The 21220-nt window shown below is 38.8% G+C and overlaps 1 protein-coding gene across 2 annotated transcripts in view; it reads right to left on the minus strand.

Moving 5' to 3' along the window:
* ACOT9 (acyl-CoA thioesterase 9) overlaps positions 1–21220 on the minus strand; it is an 89148-nt gene that overhangs the window by 28905 nt on the left and 39023 nt on the right. For both annotated transcript variants that reach the window (XM_053706363.1, XM_053706362.1), the window contains 7 exons: positions 20755–20828; positions 20309–20376; positions 19449–19560; positions 18285–18375; positions 13338–13423; positions 2974–3061; positions 2670–2820 (listed from right to left, as the gene is read on the minus strand). In XM_053706363.1, the coding sequence (XP_053562338.1) occupies positions 2670–2820; positions 2974–3061; positions 13338–13423; positions 18285–18375; positions 19449–19560; positions 20309–20376; positions 20755–20828 (670 nt within the window). The remainder of the gene's footprint in view (positions 1–2669; positions 2821–2973; positions 3062–13337; positions 13424–18284; positions 18376–19448; positions 19561–20308; positions 20377–20754; positions 20829–21220) is intronic.

Consider the following 21220-nt stretch of genomic DNA (forward strand, 5'->3'; position numbering starts at 1 on the left):
CAGAGGCTACTGGTGTATCCTCCTTATTAGACTTATGAGGGAGGGAAACCTGCGTAGCAGTAGGTGGAACAGAAACCTTACTGAATGTCTAATTTTCCTCTTGCGTTTTCCCAGCATAGGAAAAGCAGATAATGCTGCAGATACCGCAGAAGATACCTGTACAGCAAAATCTGCAGGCAAATTAACTCCTCCAGGAGGCTGAGAGGAACTGCAGGGCACTGTATGTGACGCCATAGAGGCTTGGGACGTTTGAGGAGAAAGCTGTGACACTGCCTGAACAGCATCATCCTGAAAGACATTGGGCTCAGAGGGCAACAATTTATCTTTAAATTGAAGTGTTCTAGTTAAGCATGCAGCACAGAATTGCATAGGCAAAACAATTTGTGCCTCTAGGCATAACAAGCATTTGTCAAAAAACACAGAGTCTTGGTCCATGTCCATAATACTAAATAAAAAATTCCCCAAATTGTAGATTTTTTTAAATACACTGTCACTTTACAAATTTTTAATACCGCAGCCAGAAGTCTCTAAAACGATTGTTTAGTAGATCGACACTGAAGAGCAGGGCCGCCATCAGGGGGTGACAGGGGTGACTCCTGTCAGGGGCCCAATGGGCCAGGGGGGCCCCATGAGGCAAGAACTAAAAAACAAAAAAAAAAAGTTTTACATTTTGGCAGCCGCCAGTGGGTACTACAGCAGAGTGCCAATTGAACATGGGAAATGTTATTACAAGGAGTAAAGTATTAGCATTTGAGAGGATTTCTGAGTGTGCACTAAACCACTATGCACAGTGTGAGACAGACTTGGCACTTTGTTTGTACAGTGTGTGCCTGAGTCAGACGGCAGATCACTTTCATTTGCAGAGGAGGTATGACTTACTTAGCAAATGTTTTGTATTTCTTTGTGCAATTTTGGATTGTAACTTTAGTGTGGTAGTAGTTGTATGGTGGGGCCAGGGGTCCATTAAAACACATTTTTTAGCAGCAATGTATTTATGATTATTTGACAATGCTGTAAAAATTCTATATTTAAAACCAAGCAGAAATGTTTCCTCCTCAATACGCAAATGGTAGGTGCCCTTTTGGCAGATATGCATTTATAAATATATATATATATATATATATATATATATATATATATATATATATATTACATTCTAGTTTACTGTCCCTTTATGAAAGGACTTTCCAGATGCAAGGAGGCATTTCATACCAACAAGCCTAAATCCTGAATTTAATAAGATCTTATGGTATGAGTACCACAGCTTATGGTTCCACCAAGACCATATAGAGTACAGCATTTTCAAAATTCATAAGTACAGCTGACAGATGGGAACATTTGTACACTATATATGAAGTGGTGCTCTTGGTTGGGGAAAATGGGGAAAAAACAAACAAACATATGTCAAAGTACTTTTCTTCACCTAGCCATCTACCCAGATCATTAATGTACAATTTTGAATTCACAGAATTATTTTTGTTTGCACATTTAGAAATATGATTCTTTAAAAAGTGATCTCTTAATTTCTGCATTTTTTTTTATCATGCATGTCACAACGTTGATTTAGGGGATGAAAGGTGCATAAATTTTTCCTCCTGTGAGTGTTTCTGTGGGTGTCTGTGTTTATGTCTTTGTGCTTTGGTTTGTGTCTCTATGGGTGTCTCTGTGAGGGTGTGTGTATGTTTGTCTCTGAGTATTTTTTATGGATGCCTCTGTGAGGGTGGGTGTGTATGTCTGTGTTTTCTGTGGATGTCTCTCTGTGAGGGTGTGTATTTTCTGTGGGTGTCTCTGTGAGCGTGTGTGTATGTCTTTGTGTGTTTTCTGTGGATGTATTAGTGAGGGTGTGTGTATGTATGTCTTTCTGTGTTTTATGTGGTTGTCTCTCTGTGTGTGTGTGTATGTCTTTGTGTGTTTTCTGTGGATGTCTCTGTGTGTGTGTGTATGTCTTTGTGTGTTTTCTGAGGCTGTCTCTGTGTTTCCTTGGGTGTATGTGCAAGTTTTAGTTTGTGTGTGTGTCCATTGTCTGTTGCTTTTTAGGACATTTTGACCTTACTACTGATTATTCACATCTTTCTACAGACTTTGAGACTAATGAGTCCTTTCCGGTAGTCACCTAATCCACCATTTAACCTTTAAATTATTGTTTAGGCAGTTCAGGGCCCTTCCTTTCAGCCACTGCATGCTGTTGTCATCATTTAGTTGGCATCTTCCTTTACAAAAAGATAATCAGAACTCCATATTTTGTTTTCTAAATCTCCTTTTTTTACAAAACTGTAGTCTACCTCATTACTTGTCGGGTCAATGTAAACAAGTGCTGAGTGTCTGTTTGGGTGTCTGTGTCTGAGTGAGTTTCTTTGCGTGTCTGCTAGAGTGTCTATATGTGAATCCTTATGTGTGAGTGTGTGTGTGTTTCAGTGTATGAGTGTGTCTGTATGTTACTACCTTAACAACATTTCCAAGTTTAAATAGACACTTAAGAATAAAGTGCATATACAATTTAGTCACTTGGCCAAAAATTGCACGTCGGGGGGGGGGGGGGGGGGGCCTGATCAATGGTTAAGTCAGGGGCCCCAAAATTTCTAGTGGCGGACCTGATGAAGTCTACAAAGCATAGAAATATTGCTAAACCATAAACTTAACATATTATCTTCTATTACTCATATTCTTACCACCATATGTCTGTGGCACAATCCGGGGCACTTCCTTCTCAGACATGTAAGTGAAGTGAAAGATATTTGTAGTGTGGTGTTCTCTGGTGTCTGGGTCAGAAACTTCACTGTGGACTCTGACCTGGATGTGGTTATTCTCTGTATAACACACCTAGTGTAACAGAATTGGAAACATCACTAAACTGTTATTAGAAAAAGAAGCAGAAGATATAGAGATGGGGGCATATGCATGCCTTTAATTTACTATACTATGTATGAAAACAAAAAAAATACAATTGTGTACATTATTTTAAATAAGAAATACCTGAGAAGAAAGGAACAACAGTGAACCAATTTCAACAGGTCTTTGGAACATGATATCATCAACAGCAACAACATAGGGCCTGGAACCCCTGTAAGAGACAGTTCAGTGTTACAATGAGCTATGGGTAATTAATCAGATGACAACTTATTAAAGTCATGCTCAGTTTAAGCTGTAGGTAATTTGGATAATAAGAGAGTTTTCAGTTATATAAAACAAAATCTTAAAGTACCAATTTTTTTTTATTGTTTTCCTTTGTATCAGACTTTCCAATAATATGTTTATCTTTGGAATTGGAAATAAAATACATATTTTTAAATTCTTAAAAAGGGACATTTATAAAAGATCAATTAGACAAAATTGACTTAAAAATACCTCAGATTTGATTAACTTAAAATATGTCTATTCTATAAGGAATTGATCACATGATAAAACAATGATAATACATGTCACAATTGGTGCAAAACTCAAATACATGACAATTTAGTCATCTTGGGAATTATAGTATGAATTTCAGATATAATACCATTATTTCTTCCCGAATTATGTCAACTATAAGTGCCAAATTGGTCCAGTAACAGACAATTCATGCCCAGATTTGAGATAGTTTACTCCCCCCTCCAAGCAGGAGACTATATATAAGCATAACTTGGCTATAAAACTATACATTTATACACTGACAGTTTAAAACAAAAAAAAACATCTTTTTTTAGTTGTTATGTAATTAACAACTAAAATAAATTTGACTAAAATATTTCCAGAAACACAATATTTTTGTGGTTTGTAACCATAATATTCTTGAAACACGTAGTCTCTAAATATCACACGACACTGAAACTGCATAACAAGGAATAGTCCAAATATGATCTACTTTGCTCCTTACTTAAAGGCACAAACATGACATTGTTAGTGTTACATTTTATACAAAATTGCTGTTGAAAATCAGACTGCTCTACCATGAGAAAGGCAGACAAGTGAACTGTGTATAGTTCATAAACCTAAATAGAAGAGTGGGCAAACTCAACTTTGACAGTCAGGCTGTTCACAATCTTGATTTGTTAAAAATATTATCAAGTCTGAATAAAGGAACCAAAAAGATGATAATTGAAAAATTTGAGTGGGACATGAAAAGGGCGTAGGCAGAAGTGGCTGAAGACCATAAAAAAAATAACACAAAGAAAAAATAAAATAATAATATTACAAGTAATATTTTTTTTTCTTTTAGATCTTAGGGGAACTGGTCATGGTTATTTGCATGGGGGGGGGGGGCTTGGGCAATTTGAAGTTAAATTACATTTGGGGCATTATGGTAGGGAAGAGTTTACAAAGGATGGTCACTGTTAGTGTTTACTAACAGTGGGGGATCTAAATAGTTTCCAATGAGGACTAATTTGTTTTTGGGGGTGGTGGTCTGTGTAGCCTTGTGGGTTAGCTTGAGGTGATGGAATTTTGGGTGGTAGCTATTAAATTTAAACACACTTGGGGTCAACTGTAATGGTTAAGTTTGCTAGCGGGGTCATAGTTATGTTAAAGTGCACTGGTGGAGTTGCAGTTAGGGGTAATTGTGCTGAGGATCACAGGGTTGAGTACACTGAAGGGTCACTATTAGGGTTAAATAAGGTCGTATTTGTTGGGGTTAGCTTGAGGTGGTGGGTGAGGGGCTTGAGACAGCGTTGGCTAGAATTTGTGTATGCCTGGGCTTAACCCAAAGCAAAGGATAATTTAGGCTTTAAATTCTGCATTAAGTAGTATCTGCCTAGACTCACTTTAGGAACTTCTAGATGTATTTCTGATCTTTAATGCCTTTAAGGGAGGACCTAAGGGACTTTTACCCCAATAAAACGACTGTTTACCAGCATAATATCTGTGCAAGTGGTTGTCTTAATTTATGTAGTAGGAGAAGAGCACAGAATATGGCTGTCTGAACCTGAAACTTGAAGATGAAAAAATTCTAGTATGATTGGACCTCCATTAAGTTCCTTGCCATGGCTGTGGATTTTTAACATCTCCTATCCTAGCCCATTAAAGATCTGCTAAAAATATGAAAACTAAACCAGTAACACTATTTGTAGGCAAGAGAGTTCTGAATAGATTGTTTAGAAAATGTTTGTTCGGCTGAGTGATTAAAAAAACAAAACTTTAAACCACTTGAAAAAATACATTTACGTGCTGTCACATTAACACATAATAATAAATACAATATAATCAAGAAAGTCTCCTATACCCAACACAAACTGTTTGGTGCTTGACTTGTTTTTTTTTCTTTCTAGTAAAGTATTGCTTAAAGGGACACTGTACTATAAAATTTGTTTTACCTTAACCCTTTGAGTGCTAACGACGTATCTAAGCCATTGCAGAGTTTCCCACTCAGGGGCTAGCACTCTTCCCACCTTGAGGGAGATCTGGGGACTCCCACCCGCTCCTACCACGGCAATCGTGCCTGTATAGTGACAGGCATCGCCAGGGCTTCATGTTTTGCGTGGCTCAACTTTATTAACAAAATGACAATGTTAAGTATAGGAAAAGGGGGCATGCTGCTTAGAAGCCTGTATCTCAGGCATCTAAGCAGCTACAGACCCCACCGTTGGAAAGGTAATTGCCTAACCTTTCCAACAGTGTAAGGGATCTTGGGGATCTGGGGAGAAAAAAACAAAATTTATGCTTACATGATAAATTTCTTTCTCTTGTGGTGTATCCAGTCCACAGGTTCATCCATTACTTGTGGGATATTCTCCTTCCCAACAGGATGTTGCAAGAGGACAGCCACAGCACAGCTGTCTATATAGCTCCTCCCCTAACTGCCACCCCCAGTCATTCGACCGAAGACAAGCAAGAACAACGAGAAACTATAGGGTGCAGTGGTGACTGTAGTTTAAAAATAAAAAACACCTGCCTTAAAGTGACAGGGCGGGCCGTGGACTGGATACACCACAAGAGAAAGAAATTTATCAGGTAAGCATAAATTTTGTTTTCTCTTGTAAGGTGTATCCAGTCCACGGGTTCATCCATTACTTGTGGGATACCAATACCAAAGCTTTAGGACACGGATGAAGGGAGGGACAAGGCAGGAACTTAAATGGAAGGCACCACTGCCTGCAAGACCTTTCTCCCAAAAATAGCCTCAGAGGAAGCAAAAAGTATCAAATTTGTAGAATTTAGAAAAAGTATGAAGCGAAGACCAAGTAGCCGCCTTACAAATCTGTTCAATAGAGGCCTCATTTTTAAAAGCCCATGTGGAAGCTACCGTTCTAGTGGAATGAGCTGTAATTCTTTCAGGAGGATGCTGGCCAGCAGTCTCATAAGCTAAACGGATTATGCTTCTCAGCCAAAAAGAAAGAGAAGATGCCGAAACCTTTTGGCCTCTCCTCTGTCCAGAGTAGACAACAAACAATGCAGATGATTGACGAAAATCCTTAGTAGCTTGTAAATAAAACTTTAAAGCACGAACCACGTCAAGATTGTGTAATAGACGTTCCTTCTTTGAAGAAGGATTAGGACACAGTGACGGAACAACAATCTCCTTATTGATATTCTTATTAGATACCACCTTAGGAAGAAACCCAGGTTTGGTACGCAAAACTACCTTATCTGCATGGAAGATCAGATAAGCGGAATCACACTGTAAGGCAGATAACTCTGAAACTCTACGAGCCGAAGAGATAGCTACCAAAAACAGAACTTTCCAAGATAAAAGCTTGATATCTATGGAATGCAGTGGTTCAACCGGAACCCCTTGAAGAACTTTAAGAACTAAATTTAAACTCCATGGTGGAGCAACAGGTTTAAACACAGGCTTGATTCTAACTTAAGCCTGACAAAACGCCTGAACGCCTGGAACATCTGCCAGACGCTTGTGTAGAAGAATAGACAAGAGCAGAAATCTGTCCCTTTAAGGAACTATCTGACAATCCCTTCTCCAATCCTCCATGAGTAACCCTTGGATTCACACCAATGAAGATATTTACACCATATCTTATGATAGATTTTCCTGGTGACAGGCTTTCGAGCCTGAATTAAGGTATCAATGACCGACTCGGAGAAACCACGTTTTGATAAAACAAGCGTTCAATCTCCAAGCAGTCAGCCGCAGAGAAATTAGATTTGGATGTTTGAATGGACCTTGGAGTAGAAGGTCCTGCCTCAGCGGCAGAGACCATGGTGGAAGGGATGACATGTCCACCAGATCTGCATGCCAAGTCCTGCGTGGCCACGCAGGTGCTATCAAAATCACCGAAGCTCTCTCCTGCTTGATCTTGGCAATCAGACGAGGGAGGAGAGGAAATGGTGGGAACACATAAGCCAGGCTGAAGGACCAGGGCGCTGCTAGAGCATCTATCAGCGCTGCCTGGGGATCCCTTGACCTGGACCCGTAACAAGGAAGCTTGGCGTTCTGACGAGACGCCATAAGATCCAGTTCTGGTTTGTCCCATTGTTGAATCAGCTGGGCAAATACCTCCGGATGGAGCTCCCACTCCCCCGGATGAAAAGTCTGCCGACTTAGAAAATCCACCTCCCAGTTCTCTACTCCTGGGATATGGATAGCTGAGAGATGGCAAGAGTGAACCTCTGCCCATAGAATTATCTTTGAAACCTCCAACATTGCCAGGGGGCTTCTTGTTCCCCCCTGATGGTTGATATAGGCTACAGTCGTGATATTGTCCGACTGAAATCTGATGAACCTGACTGCAGCTAGTTGAGGCCAAGCCTGAAGAGCATTGAATATCGCTCTCAGTTCCAGAATGTTTATCGGAAGGAGGGCTTCCTCCTGAGTCCATGAACCCTGAGCGTTCAGGGAGTTCCAGACCGCACCCCAGCCCAGAAGGCTGGCATCTGTCGTCACTATAGTCCACTCTGGCTTGCGGAAACTCATTCCCCTGGACAGATGGACCCAGGATAGCCACCAGAGAAGAGAATCCCTGGTCTCTTGATCCAGATTCAGCAGAGGGGACAAATCTGTGCAGTCCCCATTCCACTGATTGAGCATGCAAAGTTGCAGTGGTCTGAGATGTAGGCGGGCAAACGGAATTATGTCCATTGCCGCTACCATTAGGCTGATTACTTCCATACACTGAGCCACTGACGGCCGAGAAGTGGAATGAAGAGCATGGCATGAAGTTAGAAGCTTTGATAATTTGACCTCTGTCAGAAAAATTTTCATTTCTACTGAATCTATCAGTGTTCCTAGGAAGGAAACTCTTGTGAGAGGGGAGAGAGAACTGTTTTCTTCGTTCACCTTCCACCCGTGAGACCTCAGAAAGGCCAGAACAATGCCCATATGGGACTTGGCGATTTGAAAAGTCGACGCCTGTATCAGAATGTCGTCTAGGTAAGGAGCCACTGCAATGCCCCGTGGTCTTAGAACCGCCAGTAGGGACCCTAGAACCTTCGTAAAGATTCTTGGTGCCGTGGCTAACCCGAAGGGAAGAGCCACAAACTGGTAATGCCTGTCTAAGAAGGCGAACCTGAGGAACTGATGATGATCTTTGTGAATCGGAATGTGGAGATAAGCATCCTTTAAGTCCACGGTAGTCATATATTGACCCTCCTGGATCATAGGGGAGGATGGTTCAGATAGTCTCCATCTTGAAGGATGGGACCCTGAGAAATTTGTTTAGGATCTTGAGATCCAAGATTGGTCTGAAAGTTCCCTCTTTTTTGGAAACTATAAACAGATTTGAATAGAAGCCCTGCCCCTGTCTCTCCCTTGGAACTGGGTGGATCCCTCCCATAACCAATAGGTCTTGAACACAACGTAAGAATGCCTCTCTCTTTATGTGGTTTACAGATAATTGTGAGAGATGAAATCTCCCCTTGGGAGATGAAGCTTTGAAGTCCAGAAGATATCCCTGGGAAACAATCTCTAATGCCCAGGGATCCTGAACGTCTCTTGCCCAAGCCTGGGCGAAGAGGGAAAGTCTGCCCCCTACTAGATCCGGTCCCGGATCGGGGGCTACTCCTTCATGCTGTCTTAGAGGCAGCCGCAGGGTTCTTGGCCTGCTTCCCCTTGTTCCAAGCCTGGTTAGGTCTCCATACTGGTTTGGACTGGGCGAAATTTCCCTCTTGTTTTGCATTAGAGGAAACTGAAGCTGCGCCACTCTTGTAGTTTCGAAAGGAACGAAACTTATTCTGTTTGGTCCTTAACTTTTTGGACCTTCCTGAGGAAGGGCGTGACCTTTTCCTCCAGTAATATCAGAAATGATCTCCTTCAGACCAGGCCCGAATAGGGTCTGTCCCTTGAAGGGGATGTTAAGAAGCTTATACTTTGAAGTAACGTCTGCTGACCAGGACTTAAGCCATAGCGCCCTACGCGCCAAAATGGCAAAACCTGAATTCTTAGCCGTTAGCTTGGCTAAATGAAAAATGGCGTCAGAAATAAAAGAGTTAGCTAACTTAAGAGCTTTAATCCTGTTTAGAATATCGTCTAGCGGGGTCTCCACCTGTAGAGCCTCCTCAAGAGACTCAAACCAAAAAGCTGCTGCAGCAGTAACTGGGGCAATGCATGCAAGAGGCTGGAGAATAAAACCTTGATGTATAAAAATTTTCTTAAGGAGACCCTCCAATTTTTTATCCATAGGATCTAGGAAAGCACAACTGTCCTCGAAGGGGATAGTTGTACGCTTAGATAGGGTAGAGACTGCTCCCTCCACCTTAGGAACCGTCTGCCACGAGTCCCATATGGCGGCATCTATGGGAAACATCTTTTTGAAAACAGGAGGGGGAGAGAACGGCACACCTGGTCTATCCCATTCCTTAGTAATAATTTCCGAAAACCTCTTAGGGACAGGAAAAACATCAGTGTAAACAGGTACTGCAAAGTATTTGTCCATTTTACACAATTTCTCTGGAACCACAATGGGGTCACAGTCATCCAGAGTCGCTAAAACCTCCCTAAGCAATAAGCGGAGGTGTTCAAGCTTAAATTTAAACGCTGTCATTTCAGAATCAGACTGAAGTAACGCCTTCCCTGAGTCTGAAATGTCACTCACAGATAGAAGCTCACCTGCCTCGGCTTCTGAGCATTGTGAGGGTATATCGGACACAGGCATTAAAGCATCAGAAAGCTCTGTATTAGTTCTAGTCCCAGAGCTGTCTCGCTTTCCTTGTAACCCTGGCAGTTTGGAGAATACCTCTGATAGGGTAGCATGCATAACTGCCGCCATGTCCTGTAAGGTAAAAGAATTAGACGCGCTAGATGTACTTGGCGTCACTTGAGCGGGAGTTATAGGTTCTGACACATGGGGAGAGCTAGATGGCATAATCTCCCTCTTTTCAGTCAGAGAATCCCCTGGAGATAAATCTTTAAGCGCCATAATATGGTCTTTATAGTTTGTAGAAATATCAGTACATTTGGTACACATTCTAAGAGGGGGTACCACCATGGCTTCCAAACATATTGAACAAGGAGTTTCCTCTATGTCAGACATGTTTAACAGACTAGTAATGAGACAAGCAAGCTTGGAAAACACTTTAATAAAGGTGAAACAGCAATTAAACAAAAACGTTACTGTGCCTTTAAGAGAAAAAAAATAGCACTTAAAGGGACAGTATACTGTAAAATAGTTTTTCCCTTAATGTGTTTACAATTGCTTTTTTTACCAACTGCAGAGTAAAAAATGTATGAAAATTAGCTTTTTAAGGTTTATTTGTGTATATTAAAGCTCTGATTTTGTGTTTTGAAGCCACAGCCTAATAAAATAGGTTGAGCTTGTAGGTATAATCAAATCTCATTACTGTATCACATTGTGCACATATACCTGCTTCTTTATCTTATATCTGTCCTTAAAACAATCACCAGTACTTTGAGAAAACAATGGAAAATCAACATGTTATTACCTTATCTCTGCTTTATCACACTGGGAGTGTAATTTCTTCTGCTGGCTGTGTTTACAAAGCTTATCTATAGCTGGGACCTGCGGCCACAAACTTTCAGAATAGGTGGGGATACCACATGCTAAATTAACAATTTCAAATGCCAATATAAGGTTAAAGGAGCTACTTGTAAACAATTTAATACACTCCAGCAGGTAAAGTGGATCATTGGGAACAAATTAAAGGGGAGAAAATTTTTGAGTAAACTGTCCCTTTAAAGGGCCACTGTAAGTAAATATTTTCTATGCCTGTTACTAACTAACTACCCCAAATACGCTTTTTATCAATAGCATTTCATTAACATATCTCTACCGTATATCAGAAATCTTGTCTGCAAATTTAATTGTTTTCCAAACCCACTCCGTGGGTATCCTTTGCTCTGTACCAATCCGTTTACAATACCTAGGTTTCAAAATGGCGCTTTAAACACAAAGTTATTGGTTTAAGTATTTTGAACATGCAGTGCTGAAAATAGTGGGCAGGATAACTTGACATCATCGGCGAATAAAAGATATAACTTTTAGAAAGTTATGAAACTTCGTTTTGGAGAAAATATAGGTCAGTAGGTTTTAATTAATGTTTATTAACTTTAATATGTTAGTTGTTTAGCTTAAAAATTACAACAGAAAGTAATCCTTTAAACTGCAAAACAGTGTAAAAATACAGTAAAGTCTTTGAAATTTTTACAGTGTGTGTAAGGGACTAAAGCAACATTGCACCCACTTGCAAATGGATGATTAACCCCTTAGGCCCCAAACCGGATTGAAAAACGTTAAAAAACGTTAAAAGTCAATTGAGCACCTTGCCACAGCTCTGCTGAGGCTCCTACCTGTCCTCAAAAATGATTTTGTGCAGAAATAACCCCTTTGAAATGGTCCTCAGATGCCTCTAGGGAAGCTGGATGTCTCAGTCTGAATTAAAACTGCGTAGTTAGAGCACTAAAATAGGCCCCTCCCACCATGGCTGCATCAGGCTTACCTCAAATACACAAGGCTCTGTCAGCATTTTCTAGAACTTATTCATCTCTCTAGAAATAAAAATACTGAACATACCTCAAAGCAGGTAATCTGCAGACCATTCCCCCAACTGAAGTTTTCCCATATTCTTCAGTTATGTGCGAGAACAGCAATGGACCATAGTTACAAAGCGCTAAAATCATAAAACCTCCAGGCAGAATTCTTCTTCTAATTTCTGCCTGAGAGTAAAACAGTACAACGCTGGTACCGTTTAAAAATAACAAACTCTTGATTGAAGGTAAAACTACACTAAGTCACCACATATCTCTTGATACTTCCTTTCTTGTCGAGAGTTGCAAGAGAATGACTGGGGGTGGCAGTTAGGGGAGGAGCTATATAGACAGCTCTGCTGTGGTTGTCCTCTTGCAACTTCCTGTTGGGAAGGAGAATATCCCACAAGTAATGGATGAACCCGTGGACTGGATACACCTTACAAGAGAAATAAAAACATTTTAAAAAACAAAACAAAAAACAGCTTAGCACCCAGGTGGGAAAGTGCTTAGCACTCAAAGGGTTAAGGTGTTTCAAATGACTTGTTATACCTACTGCAGATTATTAAATGCATGGGAAAGTGTTCCTTCATGTTTATTTCTATATTTTAAATAGCTATGTTTTTTTGTCCATTAAAACCTAGGACATGCCTATAATAATGGGCTGAGCCTTCAAGTAAAGCAGACCTGCTAATGTTATATTTGTTATGTATGGATTTACCAATTATGGCTAGGGGTTGAATAAAACAAGCAGCTATTTCAGATACAAAATATCTCTCTCCCTCGCCCTTCACTGGGAGGTTAATCAGTACTATTGTCTCCTATTTACATATCTTTTCTACAGAGAAAACTTTTATTACTCGTATTTTCAGTGTAGGTGGGATACAGCAGGCAAAAGAGGATATTTAAAATAACAAATAAAGGTAAAGTAATTGTTTGCAGACAATAAATAAATACATTTAAGTTGTTGTCCCCTTTTATGCTTGGCATTATTTAAGAGTACAATGTCCCTTTAAAGGGATAGTAAAGTAAAAAATGAAATGTTTATGATTTAAATAGAGCATGCAATTTTAAACAACTCGCCAATTTACTTCTATTATAAACTATGCTTTATTCTCTTGGTATCCGTTGTTGATAGTAGCAGGAGCGTGCATGTGTCATTAGTATTCTATGGTAGCATTGATTGCTACTATGCGTTTAATTGCTATAAACAATGTTGCAAACACTGCTGCCAGATGGCTAAATGCACTTGCATGTTCCTGTGATCACCTAAGATTACTCTTTAACAAAGGTTACCAAGAGAGAACTAAGCTAATTTTATAATAGAAGTAAACTGGGAATTTGTTTAAAATGCCATACTCTATCCAATCCAGTTATGTTTTATATTGACTTTACTGTCCCTTTAAGTATATTCCAAATAAAATGCTCCGCAAGTAGTAATATGTACAATTAGTAAACTGTATGAGGTCACCTGATTTAATGTAAAACTTACCCGTAGGAACAAGCTGTGGCCCACCCCAGTTCATAAGCTTTCCTCATTAGAAAACCACCAAATATCCGATTGAATATGTTCCTTTGCTTAGGAGACACAAGTAAAAAAATAAAAACAGAACAAAAAACTTAATTGTTGATCTTTTAAGGCGAAACACCTTCCTTCTTCAGACCAGTATTAATACAAATGGTGCAAAATCATCAGGTAGTTTTGCCAAACTAACATGCTCAATGTAATATTGCAGTAAAAAGTACACTGGGTTCTATGGCCAAATAAGACAAACATATTTAGGGCTAGATTACAAATGGGCTAAATATTTCCTTTGCGAAAGCGAAATTAGCGCTCCAATGAGTAATACTAATTTGCACTGGTTTTACAAGTTGAGCACTCACGTTCGCATTGCTAGGAAGCATTTGTGCTCACAAGATTGCACTTTCATAAGCTCCAATGGGAGCCTCGTTCTAATGCTGTGAGACAAGGCATGAAAACCTAGCGCAGGGAAGGGGATAAGTAGCGCAGCTATGGGCAGCATTTTTAAATATATATGTATATGATTATATACATATACTGTACATATGTTAATATGTGCAAATACACATAAATACACTGTATATGTATATAAGGCATTTATATATATATATATATATATATATATATATATATATATATATATATATATTTACAGGGAACACACAGTTCCCATAGACCGCAATGTAAAGGCACTTTTCAGAGCCATTTTTTTTCTAACACCCCACACCTGCACACTTAACCCCATATAACTGCTTTTTTGCAAATTTGTATTGACATTTTTAATAAAATATATTGCACTGTATTTTGGGGGCATTTGGTGGACATTTATAAAATTAACCAGAGATCTGATCTCTGGTTAATTTTATAAGCGCAAATTGCTACTTATTTATTGTGCGCCCGTAAACGGAAATTTACCAGTTTGCGGTTGCTCGATAAATTAGAGCTCCACTTGTAATCTAGCCCTTAGTGTTTACAGTAAATACATGCTATACATGACAACGTATTAAAAGCCAACATTAGCCCTATAATAATATATAGAAGTATTATTTATAATAATATTAGTTGTTTGAATATTGAAAATACTGTATAAGTGCACAGATTTATTTTCTATAAAGTACTTCAGTTTCTATAAAGTAATAGGCGCTGCAAAGTTTGCAGTAGTTTTCTATTTATCTCTCTTTGTGCGAACAAGGCTGTGTGAAAACCCTTTTAGATAGTCCTGCGTTCCACTCAGTCTCATTTGCAGAGTCTATTTTATTACCTGTTTTATATGTGCCCCAAATAGTCCTCAGCAGGAAAGATATAGAAGTGGTAAATAAGTTAAAACATAGAGGCGTCTATTACTTTATACAAACTCAGGGAATTTAGAAAACCAACAATTTTCTCAGTTAACTTACAGAAAAAGGGGGCTAAATAAATAAAGTATATTACAGAGTAATTTAACTACCCATAATTAAGCATTTTTTATTACAATATCATAATATTTAATATCCTTTTAAATATAGCAAATATATTGCAGAGTTGCTTACTCACACGCAAACCCGATCACATATTCTCAAGTGTGCTAACCCGACATGAAAATAGAAATATTTTACATTCCAATGTTCTTCATATAGCAGAATATTTTCTATTTGTTCATAAATACATATTTCTCCCTAAGGGTGATGCAGGAAGCCAGAAGTGGATCCAATGCTCAGTGTGCCTAGAGGGATATGGCTGCACCTCACTGATGAGGCCCACAATAGGCCGAAACGTACGTCGGGTTTTGCTGTTTCTCTCGTTCAGAGAGGGATTGCCTGGTATTTCGGGGCTGGACTGTCCTGTTAAGTCAGGATCAGACTGATATGCTACAGGAAAGTTCTTCTCTGTGAAAGGCACTTGTTGAGCAAAAAGGCTGCTTCTTGGGTGGTAACTAGCTATAGAACAAGCTATTATGCTATAGTTCATTCCCAGGTTGAGCGCGTCTTTGTTTTTATTTATGCAAATTATGACCCTTAGGGAAGTCTCCCTAAAGGTGATGCGGGAAGTCAGACGTGGACCTGTTGCTCAGTGTGCCTAGAGGGATATGGCTGCACCTCACTGACGAGGCCCACAATAGGCCGAAATGTACGTCTGGGGTTTTGCAGTTTCTCTCATTCAGAGAGGGATTGCCTGGTATTTCGGGGCTGGACTGCACTGTTAAGTCAGGATCAGACTGATATGCTACAGGAAAGTTCTCCTCTGTGAAAGGCACATGTTGAGCAAAAAGGCTGCTTCTTGGGTGGTAACTAGCCATAGAAAAAGCTATTGTGCTATTGTTCGTTCCCAGGTTGAGTGCTTCTCTATTTTTATTTATGCAAAATATTTCTAGATATATCTTATCTGATGTTATTTTGGAGAGAGAGAGAGAGAGAGAGAGAGAGAGAGAGAGAGAGAGAGAGAGAGAGCGAGCGAGCGAGCGATGATTATATATAGTTATAGATATATATTGTAATATCTATTTCAAAATACATAGAACATATTCTGCTATGTACAGAACATTAAAATGTGACATATTTACAGTAAAAACACAATATAACACTTTATTAAATATGAATATTGCATAAATATGATTTTTCATGTTTTCATCTATTTGAAAAAAAGGGCTCCATTACAAACACACACACACATATACATATATATATATATATATATATATATATATATATATATATGTGTGTGTGTGTGTGTATTTATGTGCTTATATCTGTATATATGTCTGTAAATACATATATACAGATATAAATATGTACACACATATATACATACATATACTTATTTTGACATGTATATATAATTATTTCTATGTGAAAACCCTTTGCAGTCCATTATTTTTTTCTAACACCTGAGACCTCATATCTTTGTGCCCTTATAACTTTTTTTTATAATTTTTATCAGACAGTGGTATTAGAATTGTAACTGTACTTTTTATTGTATTTTTTATGTGTTTTGTGACACTTTTTTGTTTTGTAAGGCAGTTAACCACAGCTCTGAGGATGTGGTAATTATTCTCGCTTAAATCACGATTGAGCTCACGTATTCACATTTACAGGGAGTGCAGAATTATTAGGCAAATGAGTATTTTGACCACATCATCCTCTTTATGCATGTTGTCTTACTCCAAGCTGTATAGGCTCGAAAGCCTACTACCAATTAAGCATATTAGGTGATGTGCATCTCTGTAATGAGAAGGGGTGTGGTCTAATGACATCAACACCCTATATCAGGTGTGCATAATTATTAGGCAACTTCCTTTCCTTTGGCAAAATGGGTCAAAAGAAGGACTTGACAGGCTCAGAAAAGTCAAAAATAGTGAGATATCTTGCAGAGGGATGCAGCACTCTTAAAATTGCAAAGCTTCTGAAGCGTGATCATCGAACAATCAAGCGTTTCATTCAAAATAGTCAACAGGGTCGCAAGAAGCGTGTGGAAAAACCAAGGCGCAAAATAACTGCCCATGAACTGAGAAAAGTCAAGCGTGCAGCTGCCAAGATGCCACTTGCCACCAGTTTGGCCATATTTCAGAGCTGCAACATCACTGGAGTGCCCAAAAGCACAAGGTGTGCAATACTCAGAGACATGGCCAAGGTAAGAAAGGCTGAAAGACGACCACCACTGAACAAGACACACAAGCTGAAACGTCAAGACTGGGCCAAGAAATATCTCAAGACTGATTTTTCTAAGGTTTTATGGACTGATGAAATGAGAGTGAGTCTTGATGGGCCAGATGGATGGGCCCGTGGCTGGATTGGTAAAGGGCAGAGAGCTCCAGTCCGACTCAGACGCCAGCAAGGTGGAGGTGGAGTACTGGTTTGGGCTGGTATCATCAAAGATGAGCTTGTGGGGCCTTTTCGGGTTGAGGATGGAGTCAAGCTCAACTCCCAGTCCTACTGCCAGTTTCTGGAAGACACCTTCTTCAAGCAGTGGTACAGGAAGAAGTCTGCATCCTTCAAGAAAAACATGATTTTCATGCAGGACAATGCTCCATCACACGCGTCCAAGTACTCCACAGCGTGGCTGGCAAGAAAGGGTATAAAAGAAGAAAATCTAATGACATGGCCTCCTTATTCACCTGATCTGAACCCCATTGAGAACCTGTGGTCCATCATCAAATGTGAGATTTACAAGGAGGGAAAACAGTACACCTCTCTGAACAGTGTCTGGGAGGCTGTGGTTGCTGCTGCACGCAATGTTGATGGTGAACAGATCAAAACACTGACAGAATCCATGGATGGCAGGCTTTTGAGTGTCCTTGCAAAGAAAGGTGGCTATATTGGTCACCGATTTGTTTTTGTTTTGTTTTTGAATGTCAGAAATGTATATTTGTGAATGTTGAGATGTTATATTGGTTTCACTGGTAAAAATAAATAATTGAAATGGGTATATATTTGTTTTTTGTTAAGTTGCCTAATAATTATGCACAGTAATAGTCACCTGCACACACAGATATCCCCCTAAAATAGCTATAACTAGAAACAAACTAAAAACTACTTCCAAAACTATTCAGCTTTGATATTAATGAGTTTTTTGGGTTCATTGAGAACATGGTTGTTGTTCAATAATAAAATTAATCCTCAAAAATACAACTTGCCTAATAATTCTACACTCCCTGTACTTTCAACTTGTAATATGAGCGCTAAACCCGACACACACAAACAACCCCTTTTTGCTTGCACGTAACTGTTAGCGCGCAACTCGTAGTTTGGCCCAGATGGGGCCCCCTTTGCAAAGATATAGCTGAGAAAGCACTTGTGTCAGATGTCATTGCTTGGGAGGTCAGATGCAAAAAAAAAGCAATAACAAAATCTGTAATAACACAACAAAACGTTTTTTGGCAACTGCAAGAATATTGCAAAATGTTTTTAGTTGTATTGCATTTTAAATGACTCCAAAAGGTACCTGAGGGTGGCAGATCTCCAAACCCTTGAACTTTGCATCTTCCATCCATACAGAATTGGGTGGCAATACACGGCTCCGAAAACTTACAGTCCTTGATAAAAATAAGGGTAGATTTGCATAGTCAACAAATTCATGATAAAAAGTCAATTCAAAAGCACTTAGTCTGAACTTCAAATGAATAGAAGATTCACTGCTTTACATATTGTGCATATACACTACACAGAAAAGCATTCCAATGATATAAATGCATGTGTATATCTTTGGAACGCTCTTCTGCACTTTAAATATAGTGTATATGCAAATGTACCCCCTGTTTTAAAACAAATGCCTGATTACTCTGCCAGCTTTACTTACCCAGTTCTGGTTACAGCTCCCTCTCTGACTTTGCCTATCTCTTTCTCCCACACTGTGATTCTGCAGTGTTCACTACTAAATCACAGGTAGTGTAACATCTACCTCCTGCCGCCATACACACCTGTGCTGCCGCCATGCAATACACTTTCCCTACACTTTGAGGTCACACCTGCTGCCCCCCCCCCCAGAGGTGGCCAACCTCCAGGGCCCGGTCGCAGTTCAGCCACAGGCACGGATCCATATATGCTTATGCCGCAGAAAGCATTTTTGCTAATGGAAGTATATTGCAAAAAAAAAAACAACGCATTATTTCAAATTCAAATGCACATTTCCCTAGAGGGTCACTGCTGACCCTCTAGGGTGGTTTTTGAATACTTGTGCACTGCAGAAAAACAGTAATAACTTTTACTAGAAGCATTTTTATTAATGGAAGTATAGTGCAAAAATGCTATTATTTCAAATTAAAATGCATCTATGCATATTTCATTGTTTACCTTTCTATCCCCTTAAAGAATACAGCCATTAGGATGTATGTTTTAAGTCTTCGGGTTTATAGTCAATTGACTTCACATACATAACAGTTACATCTGAAAGACAGTCATTTTATGATTTTTGTGCATAAGGCTTAGTGATTTTTACTCAAGTCAACATAAGGAAATTAGAAATATTTTTTGAAGAAAAAAAATATTTAGCAAAAAATAAAAAATAAAGCTCCCAGTTATTGAATATATTTAGCAATTAAATACTTTCTGATATCCCTATAAACATTGAAGACTACCTCAGTTATCATCATCTCGTGCTTCTGCTTACCTTGTGTCAAGAGTATTGAGAAACATATCATGCACAACGTTTCTCTCGTCTGCAGTTGGAGCCATTTTCAGTAAGGAGGCGGTACTGAAAGCCACTCGTCTCGTTTTGTTCACTTGAAGAAATATAACACATAAGAAATGAAGTGTTATAAAGATATTACTGGGGTTAGACATCAAACACAGTTTCAGTTTGTCTGTGTACACAATATAGTTTCATTTGTTCAATTTGGGAAGTGCTAACTAGTTAAACAACCGATTTTATATTTAAGAGACATTGTTTTATGAAAGATACAATTGAGTTTGTAAAGTCATCAGCATGTGGCTGTCACTATGGGCCAATAAGTAATATAGAAGTGAGACAGAACAAGGAAATAGTCATTGCCACCATTATTGGCATGATGAGGTATTATGTAACTCACTACAGGCAGCATATATGCAGTCTGGTTACTAGATCTCAAATAGTTCACCCACAAATACAACACAGAGGAGCCTGTATATGAAACTGCTAGGTTCTAGTTACAACTAATCTTTACATGTTTTTACTTGACGGAAAACATAAGAGAAGATGAAGATGTGTAGAGACAGGCATTGGACATCCTAATTGGGGACGGGGGGAGAACAAAAACAAAATAAACTTGTCCTGGTTTAAGATATTTCAGAATTACAGTAGTTATATTGCAGATGCTGCCTAAGATTTATTTTAGGTTTCTTTAACAACAGGCATACATGAACCCATAATATAGTAGAATTCGTCATATGTCTGAGGTAAAGGAAAGCTGTATCCGTTGTATAATTCATGCAATAGCAGTGCATAGTGAATTACCCTGTCAATTTTTTTTAGTAGCTATAAAGTTCACATACATTCCCCTTGCTTGAAAAGGTTCTCTTCTTCTGGACCATCAGGGATTATCATATTGACAAACGCCGGCCTACAAGAAGCAACATTTGTATTAATAAAAGTTTAAAGCAAAACCCCACAAAAAAAAAAAAATATCTTTTCATTAATGTAACAAGAGTAGTGTAACAAAAAATGCAAATTATATGTTTTAGATTGTTAACAGACTTATGTCACCTATGTTATAACAGTTATGTTTTTTGCTTTCATTGATGTCAACATAAATATGAGAACTAATGTTTTGAAGGTGAAGCAAGAATGTACCCAGAATATAGAAGTTGTATACTTTGTACTTTTAAGAGTATGAAGTGTGTTTTCATGAATACTTTGGGATTCATGGGTTTACATCAAATACTGCTATTCTTAAAGGTTGATCTATTGAACTGAACGTGTGTAAGGACTGCATGTGTACCTCTTGTTCTCTGGATCTCTGGCTACCATAACAAAGGTTGCGTCCAACACTGGGCTGTAAACACCATCATGTTGCTGGAAAAATAAGTTTGGAAATATAAAGTCAATGTATAAAACCTGATCCTGAATCTTTGCAAAGAACCCTTTAAATCCATTATTGTACATACATATCTACAAAAGTGTGAAACAGTCACATTAATCTAGCACTCGTTCTTTAAAAAGACATTTTTTTTTTATTTTAATATTTTTATTAGAAGTTTTGTAAATAGAACAAAATATAAATCAGACAGCAAGATATGCAATGTAAACATGCATAAATCATAACAGGGCTCAACATGTCAACTCCTAAGCTACTAGCCAGGCCAAAATGTTATTTGCCACTTCTGATACCACCCATCACCCGCCCACACCTTATCCATGATAAAAATATGATACATGGGCTCAATAAGAAAGCTCCTATCTCACTC

Source organism: Bombina bombina, chromosome 3 (assembly GCF_027579735.1).
Source record: "Bombina bombina isolate aBomBom1 chromosome 3, aBomBom1.pri, whole genome shotgun sequence".
NCBI classification, from domain to species: Eukaryota; Metazoa; Chordata; class Amphibia; order Anura; family Bombinatoridae; genus Bombina; species Bombina bombina.